Raw genomic sequence first — 15,821 nt, 5'->3', positions numbered from 1 at the left:
AGACATTAGAGGGTGGACCTGAGGGAGGACTGAGTGAGGCTCGGTTGGCGATAATGCCTGGGATTGGAGGCAGTGGGATACAGGCCCGGGGCTGGGCGTTTTGGTATAGGTGTGTGTGCGTGTGTGCGTGTGTGTGTGTGTGCGCGCGCGCGCTCTTCCATGAATGTGCGTGTGAGATTGTGATTCTGTGTGAGTGAGAAATTGTGTGTGCGTGTGTGTTCTATATAGGACTCTGGATCCACAGAGGCGCCCGGCCTGGGGTGGGGAGAGGTCTGGGTGCTCCGCGCAGTTCCTAAGCCGGATGTACTGGGCGGGGACGGGGCTGGGGAAGGGCCCAGCAGCTTTTACCACACGGCGGCCTCGTTCAGCTCCTGGTTGGGATGTGACAGTGGCCCGTTGTAACCACTAGTGCTGGACATAGAGAACGGTGGGCTGGGGCCCCCGGTGAACACCTCGCCCGGGATGGGGTGCAGGGAGCCAGTCATGCCCGGCTCGGGGCTCGGCGTGTCCGGGTGCGAGATCATATCCGTGTACCTTTGGTTTTCTGAAGAGTGGTGCCCTGGGAGGGGAGGCTCCAGGGGCCCCAGCGGGGTGGAGCCGGGCCCTGAGTTCGGTAAGTAGCTGGAGTCCGCGGGCGACTGCGCCTGTGAGGGCGGGGCGTGCGGGAAGAAGTCGTAGTTCCCTCCAGGGCCGTAGTAGTCTCCTTGGTAATCTGGCCGATGGGGATGGTGGAAGGTACAGGGCGGGGGGGCGGGGGGCAGGGAGAGAGAGACCCGGAGAGGAGCAGAAGCAAGCCAAAAGCCCGGAGATGGGGACAGATACACATAGACGCAGTCAGACGGAAAGACACAGAGACAAATGGGAAACAGAAAGGAGTAAGGGACACACCCACACAGAGATACCAGATACAGCCCAAGAGGTGGAGGAAATAGAGATAAGAGATCAGAAGTAGAGAAATACATAGATGATTGGAGAGACAGAGACATCAGAAATAAAATGTGAAATAGAAGAAAGAAACAGGGATAGGAAGGAGGGAAACACAGAAATGGACAGAGAGACAGAGACACCAGAGATCAACCGAGTGTCAAAATCGAAAAAATAAAAAAAGGAGGTCGTGGTAGAGTATACGTCCACGGGGACACACCAGAGAGAAACCAAGAGATGGAAATAGAAAACAGAAATAAGAGTGTGGAAGAGAGGTACGCAGAGAAGGTCAGAAACATTAAGATGCAGAGACCAAAGAGAAAAGAGACACAGACCAGGTACACACAGATAAATAGAGGAAGAGAAAGAGAAGCAAAAATGCAAATAAGGACCGAAGAAAAGAGGGGGGAAAAGAAGAGAAGCACGGAGGAGAGAAGATGAAAGAATAGAAATTGATGGGAAAATAAATGATGATGTGGAGATATATTGAAATATGGAGATAGGAAGAAGTAAGAGAGAGGAGGAAAATAGGGGGTGGGGAAAGGGAGGTAGGGAAGAAGAAAAATCATTAGAAAGGTTAGGGAGAGCAACCTGTGAGATCTCTGGGCCAGGGACAGCCTTTGGAGCTAAGGAGTTGGGGGAGGGATCCTCCAGTGATGATTCCCTCTTACCACTGCCTGGGAGGAGCCCCGGATTATGCCACAAATTTCATCCCCTTCTCCCATCATGCCCTCCTGCTCCCCTCCTCCAGTTGGCATAGGAGATTCTGGGTCAATTCAAAAGTGGAGGAGCTGTTTATCCTGGCCATTTCAGTCATTCCTAGAAGATCAAGGGCACAGGACCCAGTCCACACTGGCCTGAATCCTGACTGACAAAGTCAACTGGAAGAAGAGTAAAGACCAATCCTCTCTGCCTTCACTCTCCCCCATTCCTGCTCCTCCACTCCACCTTTGGAGCTGTTGTTTCTGATATTACCACATTACCCTGGCTATTCTTGGTTATTTGCCCAGAGGCTTGTCCTGCCAGGGTCAGAGTGATTAGCCAGAGAGGTTCAAGTGGGGAAGTCCAAAGACTGCGTTGGGCGGGGGAAGGAGGAATTTATGGGGGAGGGGCTGAGACCCTCCCGCTCTTCCCATTAACGGCCAGATTTGCCCCAAAGGCTCGAAATTTGCCCAACTGTCCCAGAATCGAGAAGAAGATTCGATTGTTTGCGAGGGAAACCTTCAATTCAAAAGCCAAGAATACAGGCTATCAGTTTTGGGAGGGCCCTTAGAACATGAAATGTCAGAGCTGGAAGAGACCTCAGGATATGGGATGTTAGACGGTGATGAGACCTTAGAACACACTATCAGAGCAGCCAGGTCACTTGGAGCATAGAATGTCAGATCTTGGCGGGCCTCAGAACACAGAAAGAGAGCACGTCGAAAGTGCAAGGAACCTTAGAACAGGGAACATCAGAGCTGAGAGGGTCTTTGGAAATCATTAGCTCTCCCTCTTATTTTACAGAGGGGGAAACTGAGGCCTTGAAAAAAAAGTCAAGGTACTTGCCCCAGGTAGTACAGGAAGTTAGTGGCATATGTACTCCGGGCCAAGATTCTTCACTATAACTGCTACCTGAATTTACAGCTAAAGGACACCAGCGTCTCGCCTAAACCCTGAGGGAAATCGCCCTGAATGTTAATTCCTAAAAGAACTTTAAAAAACAAACAAACAAAAAAAACCAAACACGCTTCTATCTTTCCTTTTCCCTCCCATCTGCGGAGTGGTGTGCAGTGTGTGTTTGTGGGCCCCTTTGAATCCAAGTCACAAGAATCTGACTGCTCGAGGATCCAAAATAGAAAATCACACTGTCCTTCACCCCCACGCCCCTAACCCAGGCTCCAGAGGGTGGGTTTCCCAGAGAGGAGCTGGGGGTGGGAGCCCAGGGAGAAAGAGAACGCTGTTCTTTCGCCTAGGCCGGCAGCGGCTGAGGCTCTCCCCCTACTTCTGGTCCCTCTGCCTTTCAGCATGAAAGCGCAGGGAGCGCCTCTTCGAGGAAACCTGGAGCGCACGGCCCAAGGTTCTGGGGACAGAGCTACCTCAGCAAAGGTGGGGAGCCGCTCAGGGGAGGAAGGAGGAGAGGACCGGGCCCCGCACTTCGGTTGCCTGCAAGCAGCAGCGGCGGCAGGGAGCCGAGGAGCCGAGGAGGAGACTTTGCAAGTCCCCAGCCTACTGAGGGGAGCCGGCGCTCGGCTAGCGGCCTCCATATGGTGGCAGGGTTTGGAGGTAATTGGAACAAATACCGTCTGAAAGAGGTACAAAAGGCTGCAGCTGGCGCTTTGTTCGCGCTCACACAAGAGGGAGAGGGGGCGCTGCGCGGAGCCCGGGGCTTCTGTTCACACAGACAGCTCCGGCACAAAGTGCCCTTTCTTGCGTGCTGCCGGGGTGCCAAACTTGGCTGGGGCTTGGGACGGAATCTCTCGGAGCGCGGATTAGAGCGGCCCGCGTGGCCGCAGCTCCGGCTCTCCCCTCTCGGCCTTCTCTTCCCCCCACCCCCATCTCCTTTCTCTGTCTCTTTCCTTTCCCTGCCTCAGTCTCTTGGTCTCTTTATCTTTCTTCTTCTTCCCCCCTTTTTTCCTTCCTTCTCTCCCTCCCCTTTCTCCTTTTCCTTGTCTTTACCTCTCCCCCCTTTCCTCTTTCTCCTTTTCCTCTCCTCTTCTTTCTCCATCTACCCTATTTCCTACTCTCTCTCTCTCTCTCTCTCTCTCTCTCTCTCTCTCTCGCATTCTCACTGTCCCTCCCCTCCCCCTTGCTCCCCACAAAGGCAGAGTGGAGAAGGAAGGATGAGATACACACAGGAGAGGGGTCAGACTTCTAGCAGATGCCCAGAGCAACTGGACACAGGTAGAGCGACAAGTCGAGAATGCTCCCACTCAAAGCTCTGACATGACCTACCCTGGCCCACTTAGGAGGTCAGGAAGGGAAACTGGGGAAGTAAGCATGGACAGGGGGAGGGTAGACTCCTAGAGGTGTGAGAACTAATCAATGCTAATAACTCATATTTACAGAAAGCTTAAGGTTGCAAAGAGATCTTTCCTATGTATCTTGTTTGACTTAACAACAATCCTGTGAGGTAGTTACTACAACTATTTACCCCCCTAATTTACAGATGAAGAAACTGAGGCTCAGCGAAATAAAATGGTTTACCTATAGAAAGACCATCATCATTGCTATTACTAATAATGATATTGTTTTATCCCATAGATCAAAATTATTACAAAAAATAATAGCTTACTCTTCAGAAACCTCCCACCCCACAGGATTGAGGGGTGTAGAACAGTCCCTAGATGGGTAGTCTCTCTGTCAGGCTGCCCTTGGTCAACAGGGTTTGTTCTAGAGTCCAACTGAATGTCAGAGGGCTACTGGTCTGAGGTCCTGAGCTTTGGGGCAAAGGGATCAGAGCCAGAGGTAACCAGATGCCATCCACTGGAACCTTGGTCATGACTGGATTATGCAGGACCTTCCTGACTGCTCACATGGGTGTCCTGACATTATTGTTACTGCCAAAAGGTTTAGGTCCCCTTTCTTTGGAGGAAGAACACTGCACACAAGTACATACACACACTTAAAACTAAAATAATGCTTATCATTTAGGGAGGGCTTTTATTGCAAAGCACCTCAGAGATCCTAGCTCATCTGGTCCTCACGATATGCAGACATGTACATACACATATGCATCACACAAATAGACATACTCTTACCAAACTGATACATGTGTATCACATATATACAAATAAAATAGATCCACATCACAAATACACTTTTGTACACACACAGATAATGCACATGCAAACACATACACACATATATATATATATATATACACACACACAACACTGAGGTAATAGACATAGTAATACACAATACAAATACAAACATATACATCACAGAAATACACATATGCATCATACACTTCCACATATGCACACATACACTCCATACAAACACAACTGTTCATACATCACAGGTTCCCTGTAAACATAAAACATGCAAATATGTACCACAATACACATGCCAACAGATATGTACACATGTGCATACAGTATGCACAGCACTAACATACACATGCATGCAAACAAGTTCTCATATTATTTATTGATTTTATTCAAACCCCAGCCCATCTGTTCCTGGTATGACTGATCTTTATACTTAACTAACAAAATTACTTTTAGTTAAAAATCAAACAGAATTCACATGGTATGGACAGATAGAGTGGGATAATGTTGCCAAGTGTTGGTGACCACTTAGTGAGAACGATATTGAAGATGGCTGAATCTGTTTCTCTGTCTCTGTCTGTCTGTCTGTCTGTCTGTCTCTCTTCCTCCCCTCCTTTCTTTCTCCTTCCACCTTTGGTTGTCTTTGGTCTGCCTTGCTATTTGTGATCCCTCCCCCCTCCCAGGGATATATGATCTCAAGCCCTCCTTGTCCCTAAAATTGCTGTTCTGTTGTTTTTATTTAAAACCACAGAATCCAGCTTTCTCTGTTTACTCTTCTGGGGATTCATGCCCAGGGAGGCAGATGCTCCACTTTCCCAGCTCTCTCCCACTCCTCCCAAAAGTACATTCACCATACTGCCTCCTCACCCTTAACACACCCACAGAGTCAGTCTGTGGGGGCTGATACTAGAGCCTCTGAGAAGCTTTAATTTGCCCTTCAAAAGCCCTGAAAATGGCGCCCCCTCCCCTGTGTGACTGTACTAGCAGAAGACCATAGAATCTCAGAGTTAGAAGAGATTTAATAGCTTATCTCATTCCACTTTCCACCCAGGTTTTATGTTAAGCTGAAATCAGCTTACCACACCCCTTCACCTATCACAATCATTTCTTCTGGGTCTCAGAGAGCTAGATATTGGGGGAACTAAAACATTTATGTAATATAAACATTAAAAACTGCCTTGAATTCACATTTGAAAAATGTCCCTCATCGTGGTCCCCCTCTGTGTCCTGTGCCCCAGGCAACTTTCTGACTTAACCACTCTTATGCTTAGCTGTGTCCCAGAGCCAGGAGGCAGGGCAGCCTGGCCAGTTCCCTTGGGGACCTGGGGCCAGAGTTGGGGGACAGGTGACTGGAAGAAGAGCTGAGACTTCCTGGCAATCAGTACTGATGGAGAATGAATACTTCCCAAACTCAACCCTGTGAAAGCATTATTTGCATATTCTCTTGGGTCATCTTTGACTCTAGGAAAAACACTCTGAAATACAACTCCCCATACCACAGTATTTTTTGGGGGTGGGGGGAGGAATTCCGGGTCAAGAAGAAGCCATATCTTGTCTGTGTGTTAAACTGGGTATGAGCTAACATGGACCTGCCTCTTCGAGTCACTGTCAGGGGATACTACCCCCTCCTCCCTCCCCAGGGACCTCACTTGGTTTAACCCAATGACAGAAGCTCTAACAACTGAAAGGGCCCCAGGAAAACACTTTTCTTTGTACCGAATATACCAAAGCTGCATCCCTTGGTTTACATCCTACCCCAGGGAGGGTCCATTACTGTCCTTTGTCTGCTGGCCAGGCCCACGGATGGGCTCAAGGGCACTGGGAGACACCATGCAAGGTTTCTGTCCCCCTCCTCCCCAAAGGGTGACTTTTCCTGAAAAGAAACTCAAGACATCATAACTGATATTTAAAAAATTTCTGTCTCTCTCTCTTTATCTTTTTTGGTCTCTCTGTTCCTTCTCTTTCTCTTCTCCTCTCCGTCTCTCTCTCTCTATCATTCTTTCTATCTGTCCTGCCTGTCTCTATCTCTTTCTCTCTCTCCTATACTTCCTCTCTCATTTGAGGTTGCTCTGTTGATTCATCAAACATTTACAACAATAGATTTTTACACACTCAATTCCCGTGTATAGAGTGCATTATTTTTCTTTTAAATGAAAAGCATGATGTCCAAAGGCAAAACTAACTAAAGATAAAGTCAACGACTCGAACTTTACTGAAGGCGAAAGACAGTGGGTGGGTGGGTGGCGGGCCCGGGGTTACTTGTGGCGGTGGAAGAAGGGTGTCTTCACGTCCAGTAAAGGGCTGGGGAGGAAATCGGGGGCCCCGGCTTTACGACGGCACAGGGTAGCCTAACCAGATTTCTGTAGATCGCCCTCATCGACCTGGAATCGTGAGCAAGCCCAGTCTCTGGTACTTCGACGTCAGTGAGTGTGAGCCTGCACGCACATCTGGGGACAGATGCCCTGGGCAGGAGTGCCCCTAGGAAACTGGGAGCTAGTGAATTTCTAGGAGGAGTCTCTCTGGGGATGTAAGCAGGTCTCTGGGCTTCTGGGCGGCTACGGGGAGTACTCTAGGGTCTTGGGCACCGGGACAACAGACAGAAAGAATGCCATCGAGAACTCCTTACCTCCATAGTAAGTGTAGGGGGTGGACCCCAGCATCTCCGATTCATCCAGTCGGCCACCCAGTGGGCGCATGCGCCTCGGACTCCTGAAGAAAGCGTGTCTCCGCGCACCAAGAGCGCTCAGCTGCTTCATCCTGCGTTCCTTGGACCGACGGTTCTGGAACCAGACCTGGGGATAGGAGGTGGGGGAAGCAGTGAGCAGAACTTTAAGGTTGGGCCTCTTTGGAACCACCAAGACCGAGGGTCAGATCCAAGATGCAGACCAGTATTGGGAGGCGTGGGCTTCAGCTCTGCGGAGGGGTGGGATGGGGGACAGCATTAAGGAGATCCGTTTTCCCCTTTGATTTCCTTATCTCCTCAAGAAATCGCCTAAGTGGGGGTCTGTCTTCTGCACCACCCTCCCCCACCACCAGGAAAAAGGAAAAGTTCCAATGACAGACAGTTCATTCCTCTTCCTCCCTCCCCTCCCCTTCCCTATAGTCTGGTCTCCTTCCACTAGGGAAGAGGAAGAGAGAGGGGGGAGGAGGGCGGATTAAACTCAGAGCTGGTGAAGGGAGGGAAAGTTGAGAGTTAACTCTGAGAACCAACCAAGAGTGAAGGATTTCGCAAACCCGTGGGGAGATTGATAATGAAGTAGACTTCTTACGGCCCCCAGCCTCAGCCTCAGACGTCTTCATAAAGACAAGAGTCAGAGGTGTTAACAACAAAGATTCTTCCTCCCTTTTCCCCTTGCCCTGTCTGTCCTTTCTCTTTTATTGGTCTTGTCTGTGTTTCTTTCATTCTTCATTCTCCCTCCCCCTTTCTTGTTCCCCTTCTCCATCTCAAAGGGGCCTCGACCTGAGACATAACCTAATTATTTGTATCTCCTCCCCCCACCCCCGGCCCCGCCAGTCTCCCAACCTCCTTACTTCCTCCCTCCCTCCCTCCCTCCCTCTCTCTCTCTCTCTCTCTCTCTCTCTCTCTCTCTCTCTCTCTCTCTTTCTCGGCTCATCGGGGAAACGAGGAGGTTCTCTTCACTCTTTTGGATAATAGGAAGAGGGCAGAGCTTGGAACTCAGGAGACCTAGATTCTAGATCTGGCTTTGTTGTGTAACCCTGGAAAAGTCGCTTGCCCTCTCTGGGCCTCAATTTTCTCCGAATGAGGGCTCTTTGAATCTATGGTCACTTCCAGCACTGAATTTTGTTTTAAGGGCTCCTTCTTTTTCTCACATCCTGTTCGAAGGTCCCTCCTGGATGTTCTAAGGTTTCTTCTTGTGTTCCAAGGTCCTTCTCAGTTCTGACATCTTATCACTCTAATAGCCTAAGAAGGCATTTGGAAAGAGTTCTGGCCCACTTGGTGTAGACCAGGCTCTGAGAAAGAGAGGGGAATGTGATGTGTCCTTGGACATTGGCAGAAGAGGGTGGCCTCCCAAAGAAGCAGTCCTGCCCGTCATAGCCAAAGAACCGACTTCCTCCCTGAACTCTCTTACACAGCCCCTGTGGACACAATGCATTCTTCATACATAAACATCTAAATGTTCCCAGGCACCTCCTTTTCCTTTCTTTGCTTCTTCCACTATTTACATTCCCTCTCTCCCTACTTCTCCCCCTTCTACTCTCAGATCTCCTGCTTCCCTTCTCTCTACTCCTCTCTCTTTCCTCTTCTTCCCTCAACCTCTTCCCTCTTCCTTCCTCTCTCTTCCTCTTCCCTACCCACCCCACCCCCCAGCCTTTGCCTTATGCAAACCCAGTACTAACCTCCTCCCTGAAAATCTATCTGACCCTTGGAGGGGAAGGGAGTGGAAGGTAGGAGTGGAGACCTGCCCTAGCCCTATTCCTAATAGGATCTAACTTTGACAGACTCTGACCTGGATTCATCCTTCCTGCTCTTGTTTTTTTCAATTATGGGAGAAAAGCCCAGCCCAGGCCTGGCTCCTTCATTCCTTTCCCCCTCCTCTGTCTTGAGCTTACTTGAAGCTGTGATTTCAGTGTCCAGATAGTCGGGGATAGTGACCGTGATTCTTAAGAAGGGGGCAGTTTTCCAGAGGCTCGGAGAGGAGGAGGAGGGAAGAAACCAGAGGAGACATAGGGAATGAACTGAAGGGCTCCAGAATTCCTTCTTAGCCATCAAAGGGAGGAGATGAAGGGGAACTTTGGCAGGACTGGAGGGGCAGCAGAGGGGAGAGGGATTAGAGAGAGGAGAAAAAGGTTTTTTTTTTTTTTTTCAACAACCTATTCCTTTTGTGTCCGGCTCTGCAGATCACTTCCTATCCATTAACTCATACCATTCGATACTGCTATTAATAACTCACATATCACTTCAAGGCTTTCAAAACATTTTCTCTCACAACCCGAGCAAGCAAAGCCCCAAAGGGTTATTGTTTCCCTCTTCCAGGGCAGCAAACTGAGTTCTAGAGAAGGGAAATTACTTGCCCAGGGGCACATACAGAAAGTGTGAGCCAGGATTAGAGGCTAAGTCTCCTAAATTGTCACATCAGGGGGCTTTCAGTGGGAAGCATCCCAGGTGGAAGAGAGGAAAGAAAAGGCAGGGGAAAGAGAGAATGAGAAAGGAGAAAAGAGGAAAAGAGAGGAGAAGAAAAGAGAGAAGGAAAAGGGAAGGAGATGGGGGAAAGGGAGAAAAGGGAAGAGGGATAATGAGAGCAGCAAAGAGGTAAAGGTGAAGAAAGGAAGGCAGAACTAGATGAAAGATGAAAAGGGGCGAAGGGAAAGGAAAACTCAAAAAGAAAAGGGAAAGAGATTGAGTGGCAGCAGAGTGACAGCCAGCTGGGGACAAAGGAGGCGAGAAGGCGGTGGCGTCGCAGGAGCAGCGGAAGGCCGTCCCGGGTTTTCCCAAAGAGCTCCATACCTGGATGACCCGCATGTTGAGGCCGGTCTCTTGTGCCAGCTGCTCGCGGATGTGGCGCGTGGGCTTGGGTGTGGCGGCGAAGGCGGCCTTGAGCGTTTCCAGCTGCTTGGCCTTGATGGTGGTGCGCGGCCCCCGTCTCTTGGTGCCGGAGTTCTGTTCCTCGTTCTCGTTGTTTGTGGTCTCCTTGTCGGACGACGTCGAGTTGTCTGTCTCTTTGGGGTCGTCTTGGAGAGGGTCCTGGAGGTCTGGGGACAAACTTCGGTCCGTACACGATGACACTGTAGGGGGAGCGGGATACCGTACGGAAGTGAGCGGGCAGCGGGGATGCTGCGGGAGCCCAGTTCTAGTTCGGGCTGAGAAGCTCCTGAGTCCCTGCTCTTCTTTTTTCTAAAAGGATTAGGGCAATCCCCACTACCCAGAGGAAAGGATTGGCCGCGCTAGGAATGGGGAAGAAAGGACATGGAGCCGGGGCGGGGAGGGAGGCTGCTGTGGATTTCCCTGAGCTTCCTGGCCTCCCTATCCTTTTCTTCTTACCTCCACCCTCACTAGTCCCTGGCACCCTGGGCGATTGAAAGGTAGGAGAGGTGGAGCCCGGGGCCCTCGCCTTGACCCGCCCTAAGCAAGACATTCCCTTCTATCAGTGGGAAAAAAAAAGTCTTTCGGACAATCTGGGTTCCATTTTCGGAGTGGGAGAGGCACCGTAGGGTGTAAAGGGAAGGGGGAGGAGGGCCAGTACTAAGACCCGCAGGCGCCACCATTTTGTGAAGTGCGGCATGGGGACAGAGAGACCCATTCTACGGCCAGTTGTGGTCACGTGGGACCGAGGGCCGGCAGAAGGCCAGATGTTCCCCCTCCCCACCCATCTCCAATTTCAGTACTTCCTCACAACCCTTCACACAGTCCACTCCCCTTCTCTCCCTCCCCCTAGCTTCCTTCGATCTAAATGCTTTTCTCAGGTGCAAATCCAGCGTCCGGTGATCCCGCCCACTACAGAGCCCCAAGCCGGAGCGAGGTTGAGATCTCCTCCTCTCCCCCCGCCCCCAGCCTCCCACCTCCCCGCCCCGACGCCCCAACGCCCAGATGCGCCCAGGCTGAGGTTTGGGCGGAGGCTGTGGCTGCAGCGGGAGCACGCAGGCCCGGGTCCGTCCAGTCCAGTCCCCAGAGCCTCGCGCGCCAGCCGCGGGTCTCGGGCGGGCTCCGGGTACCTGAGTTGAGGCTGCCTTCCTTGACACTGGGCGAGTTCAAATAGTCCTCTTTGCAAACAAATTTGTTCTCATCTATAATATAGAGTTCCTCGCCCGTAGACAGTTGCTTGTTGCAGACCATGCAGGTGAAGCAGTTGAGGTGAAATACTTTGCTTCGGGCCTTCCGAACCAGATCGCTGGGAGAGATGCCTTGCGCACACCCAGCACATTTGGTGCCAAACCGCCTAAGGAAAGAACGGGAGCGAGGGGTGGAGAGGGAGAGAAGCATTAAGGTCAGGGAGGAGCCGGGCACCCTGGCTCCAGGCTGGAACTGTGCTTACCAGCCCTATAGTCTCGTATGTCCTTGCCAACACTACCTAAATCCTTCACCCCCGCCCCTCCAGATCCCCACCCTCCAGCCTTTTTCTTTCCTATCCCGAATTCTCTCGATTCCCTCTCCCGCCTGGGGCCAGAGGCCGGAGGGAACACCAGGGGCTTTCTAATATTGAGGTTAATGTTTACCTATTAATCATAATTATTATTTATTAATCGGAATTAATAATAAGGTCGTAGAAAATCTTACTGAGCAGTAGACATTCCCAAACTGGTTCCCTATTAAAATAATAACGAAGACGAGGGAAAAAAGGGTAAGATCAGATTTCTTTCCCTTACAAACTCCAGCCCCGGCCGCTATCCTGCAGACCCCCGAAGCCCAGCGGCCCAGGCTTTGGTACAGGCTTGGGGAGACAAGGTTGGATTCCCTGGGGGATGAGGAAAGTGGGGAGAGGGGCTCGGGTACTCGGAGCAGCAAGAAGTGGATTTCTCGGAGGCAAATGAAAAAAAAAAAAAGGATGTCAGGGGTTCGGCTAAGGCGGGGACACTGCCCACTCCAGGCAAAGAGCCTTCCTAAGCCTTATCCCCCGGACCGGCTGCACCGGATAGATGTCAGTGGAAGGCACAGACTTGGGGTCCTTACTTTACTCGGCACCCATTTCCCGGGATTCAGCCCTACTTCGATCAGTTATTCCAGGAGCTACTGGGCAGTCTGCGGGCATCAAGCGACCCTTTCCTGGGGTAATGAGGGACCAGGAAAGGAGGGCGGGAATTTAACGTCTAGAAGCCTGATGTCCTTGGGATTGCAACACTGGCTTCTTGTTGCCAAGGAATTGAGTACAATTCCTACCCTCTCCCAGGAGCTCTAGTTAATTTTAAGGAATTCCCCTGTCTTTTCACCTGGGTACTCGGTGAGGAAAAAATTTGCTACTCCTAAAAGAGAAAAGGAAGTCAGGTTTTGTGGAGGCCAGTGCCAGATCCAGGAGTGAGACGGGAGGTGAGAGAGTTATGGGTTTTTTTCCCTCTTGGGTTGATGGGAAGTACACACACACACACACACACACACACACACACACTAAAGCCACACCAACATATACATTAGTGCCCACATAGACACACAGATACATAAACACAAACAGGAACACACAGACACAAACACACACAGATAAATAGGCACACACATGGATACACAAGGACACACAAAGACATGCATACCCACAGGTAGACCCACTAATACACACAAGTACCTGCTCCCGTGAGCACATACAGAGGCAGACAAGCAGACCAATATCCAAAGATACACTGACATACACAAAGACACACAGTCACATATTCATGTGGACACACAAGCACACACATGGATACAGAAATGGCCTGGCTCTCCCAAACAGGGAGAATTTGGGTGACGTTGATGCAGTGAGCACATTAGGCCCCATAAGTCATTTTCGGTCTTATCCTGAAGTATAATTGACTCATCTTCGCCTTATCCAAAATCATTAGAGGCTTTGAAAGCACCACAACATGAGGGGGGCCGGGCAGCGAGCGCCCATTAGCAGTAGTTTACATGTGTAAAGGGGAGCCTGGCTTTTCACCTATTGAAATTCACCTACGTTCGGCCTGAGGGGCTAGAGGACCTGCCTCCCTGCTCTCTCTGGGTTCTGTCCCTCCCTGCCTACCCCTGGCCGCTGGCTACGTTTCGGGCTGCCCCACACAAAGCCTTCTTTACCCCTATGTCCTGCCCTCCCTAACAGGGTTTTTCAAGAAAGGGAAAGGGGTAGGAACAGTTTTTAAAAATCCACCTCCACCAAACAACTTTCAGAAGGAGAAAGAAAAGCACTCCTTCCCGAACCCCCACACACCTGGACCCTGGAGAGCTACTCAACCAGTTCTTCCCACTCCCCCATCCCCCAGTTCCCAATTCTGGGCCTCGGAACACTTCTGTGATTTCCGAATCCCCACTCTTTGGAGCTCACTGGGTTTAAGCCGGTTCCCGGGCTCTGACCAGGGCCAGCTCGCAGCGGGCACCCCCTTTCTCTTCCGGCCCGAGTTAACCCGATCACGGGCAGGCTGTTTCCCTAGGAGAGCCCAGCTCTCTAGACAGTCCTAGGTAGGCCTGGCCAGCCTGTGACCATCTGTGCTGATCGCAGGACGGGAGGGTGACTAGAAAAGTTTGTTAGGCTCCCCTGTCTTCACTCCCCTCTCAGATCTCGGAATGCCCCCGGCTTCCCTCCCTCCGCCTCAGCAATCCTGGTGTGTGTGTGTGTGTGTGTGTGTGTGTGTGTGTGTGTGTGTTTGTGTGTGTGTGTGTGTTGGGGGGGCGGGGCTGGGGTCTTCTAGAGTCGGAACTGGTCGCTCCCGTTCGCAAGAGGATCGGGCAGGTAGGAAGGCTTTCGGTCCTTCACCCCGACTCTACAGTCCCGGGCACCTGAGAGAAGGATATTCCCATCCCAGCCTCTGGTCATTCAGGCACCTGGGCTGAATTGGTAACAGAACTGTGGTGTGTGTGTGTGTGTGTAGACATGAAAAAGTCTCTAAGCCGGGCCCCTGGCCCTCCGCCCCCGTGCGCCTCAGCTTCTCCAGAACGCTCTCTGTGCTCCTTCTCTCAGTTCTCAGGCTGGGGGAGGAGAGAGGAGACAAGAGGAGGGGAAGAAGGGAAGGCCAGGACCGGGAGCCGGCGTGGAAGCCACTCACCTGAAGAAGTCGTTCTTGCAGTAGAGTTTCCCTTCCCGCGAGAAACACTTCTCGGTGAGGTTACATTTGCACTCGCAACACTGAACACACTTGATGTGCCACGCGCGGTCCAGGACGTTGAGCAGAAACCGGTCCAGGATGGGCCGCTCGCAGCCGGCACAATGCACCATCATGACCCTAGGGCCAGGGAAAGCCAGCCGCTCTCCCCCGCTGCCCTCTCGGCCCGGGAATCCAGGCGTTTGCGGTTCTCGCTCCAAGAGCGTGTGTCCCCCGGCCCGGCCCGGCCCGATGCGCCCGCCACTACAGGGCGGCCGCGAGTCCCGGGCGCCACTACCCCGGGCCGGTTGAGCGGGCAGCCAAGACGCCAGAGAGTCAATCCTCAAGCTGGAGGGGTTCGGGGGGCAGTAAGCTCTCGGTGACTGGGAGAAGGGGGACGGTGGTAGCGTTTCACAGCCTCATCCCCTCGGCCTGGGCCCTGCGCTTCCCGGATCTCTAAGCGTCCCCTCCGTGCGCAGCAGCGGTGGCAGTGGAGGCGGCTCTCTCCCCACCTCGCGAGCTGTTTCCCCGGGTGCCGGAGTGTCTGCTACTTTTCTCCACTTTCATGCCGTCCGCATCCTCATCTTTGTCTGGCCGCTGACTAATTCGCGCATCCTTATTCAGATTTGGTGACGTGGAGACGCACGTAGCGCGCCCAGCGGCCAATGAGCGCGCCGTGGCCATGGCAACCTCTTAAATTTATAGCATATCTAAATTGGCTACAGCATTGTGGTCCGGACAGAGCAAAAAAACAAGGCGTCAGTATTGTTGAGTATTAGATTGTACCTGGTGCTGGGGCTAAGTAAGTATTTACCTTCTCGTTTTGGGGGAGGGGGCGGGGGCGGCGGGGCGACTCCGGAGGTCCACGCGCCTGCCTCCTCGGCTTGCTGGGGGTTCGCCTCCTTTGCTCGCTCTCGCTCTCTCTGCCCAGAAGTGCCTGAGGGCAGGCAGGTCACAGGCTGAGGGGACCAGGGCCCGGCTGAGAAGGAGCAAGAGCGAGGAGCCTGGGCCTGGTCTCCCCCACCCCACCCCTCTCTCTTCCCTTCTGCAGGCTGGGGGTGGCCCAAGTTGCAGAGGTAGCGTTGGCTGGAAAGTGAATCCAAACCTAGGGGAGGGCAGTGTACGCCCCACCCCCTTCACCTCCTACCCGGGTCCCCTCCCCCAAGTCCCACTGAGCAGAACCTCCGGCCCTTGGGCCCGGGTAGACAGAAAGGTGGGTGAACCGAGTGGTTGGGCTAGGGAGTTTGGGGGCCCAGTTTTAGTTCATGGCCAGTCCATGTTGATCCCAGGAAGCTTTAAAAGCCCGACTTTAGTTAGACAGGCTGCCCGGGGCCTGGCTGTGGTGGGTGATGGGAGAGTCAAGGTCCTCACTCCGGATTACCGGAAGAGTACCTAGGGCCCGCTGGGCCTCTTTCACAGTTCCCCAGGATA

The 15,821-nt window shown here is 52.2% G+C and overlaps 1 protein-coding gene across 1 annotated transcript; it reads right to left on the bottom strand.

Annotated features, from left to right (window-relative positions):
- Window positions 1–344: 344 nt before the first annotated feature.
- Window positions 345–14,527, bottom strand: LHX5 (LIM homeobox 5). Its single transcript, XM_036742027.1, has 5 exons — window positions 14,355–14,527; window positions 11,352–11,575; window positions 10,147–10,424; window positions 7,306–7,471; window positions 345–712 (listed from the first exon to the last, which is right to left on the bottom strand). Exons 1-5 carry the CDS (start codon window positions 14,525–14,527, stop codon window positions 345–347), a joined length of 1,209 nt encoding a protein of 402 aa, XP_036597922.1.
- Window positions 14,528–15,821: the final 1,294 nt, after the last annotated feature.

The sequence above is a fragment of the Trichosurus vulpecula genome, chromosome 1, assembly GCF_011100635.1.
Source record: "Trichosurus vulpecula isolate mTriVul1 chromosome 1, mTriVul1.pri, whole genome shotgun sequence".
Lineage (NCBI taxonomy): Eukaryota > Metazoa > Chordata > Mammalia > Diprotodontia > Phalangeridae > Trichosurus > Trichosurus vulpecula.
Note: the sequence above shows the minus strand (reverse complement) of the source record. Positions and strands in the feature narration are given on the sequence as shown.

Coding starts and splice junctions, on each gene's coding strand:
- LHX5 (XM_036742027.1), bottom strand. CDS start 14,527: ATGATGGTGCATTGTGCCGGCTGCGAGCGGCCCATCCTGGACCGGTTT. Junction 7,472..10,146: donor TCAACATGCGGGTCATCCAG/GTATGGAGCTCT, acceptor TCCTATCCCCAG/GTCTGGTTCCAGAACCGTCG. Junction 713..7,305: donor CCCCTACACTTACTATGGAG/GTAAGGAGTTCT, acceptor CCCATCGGCCAG/ATTACCAAGGAGACTACTAC.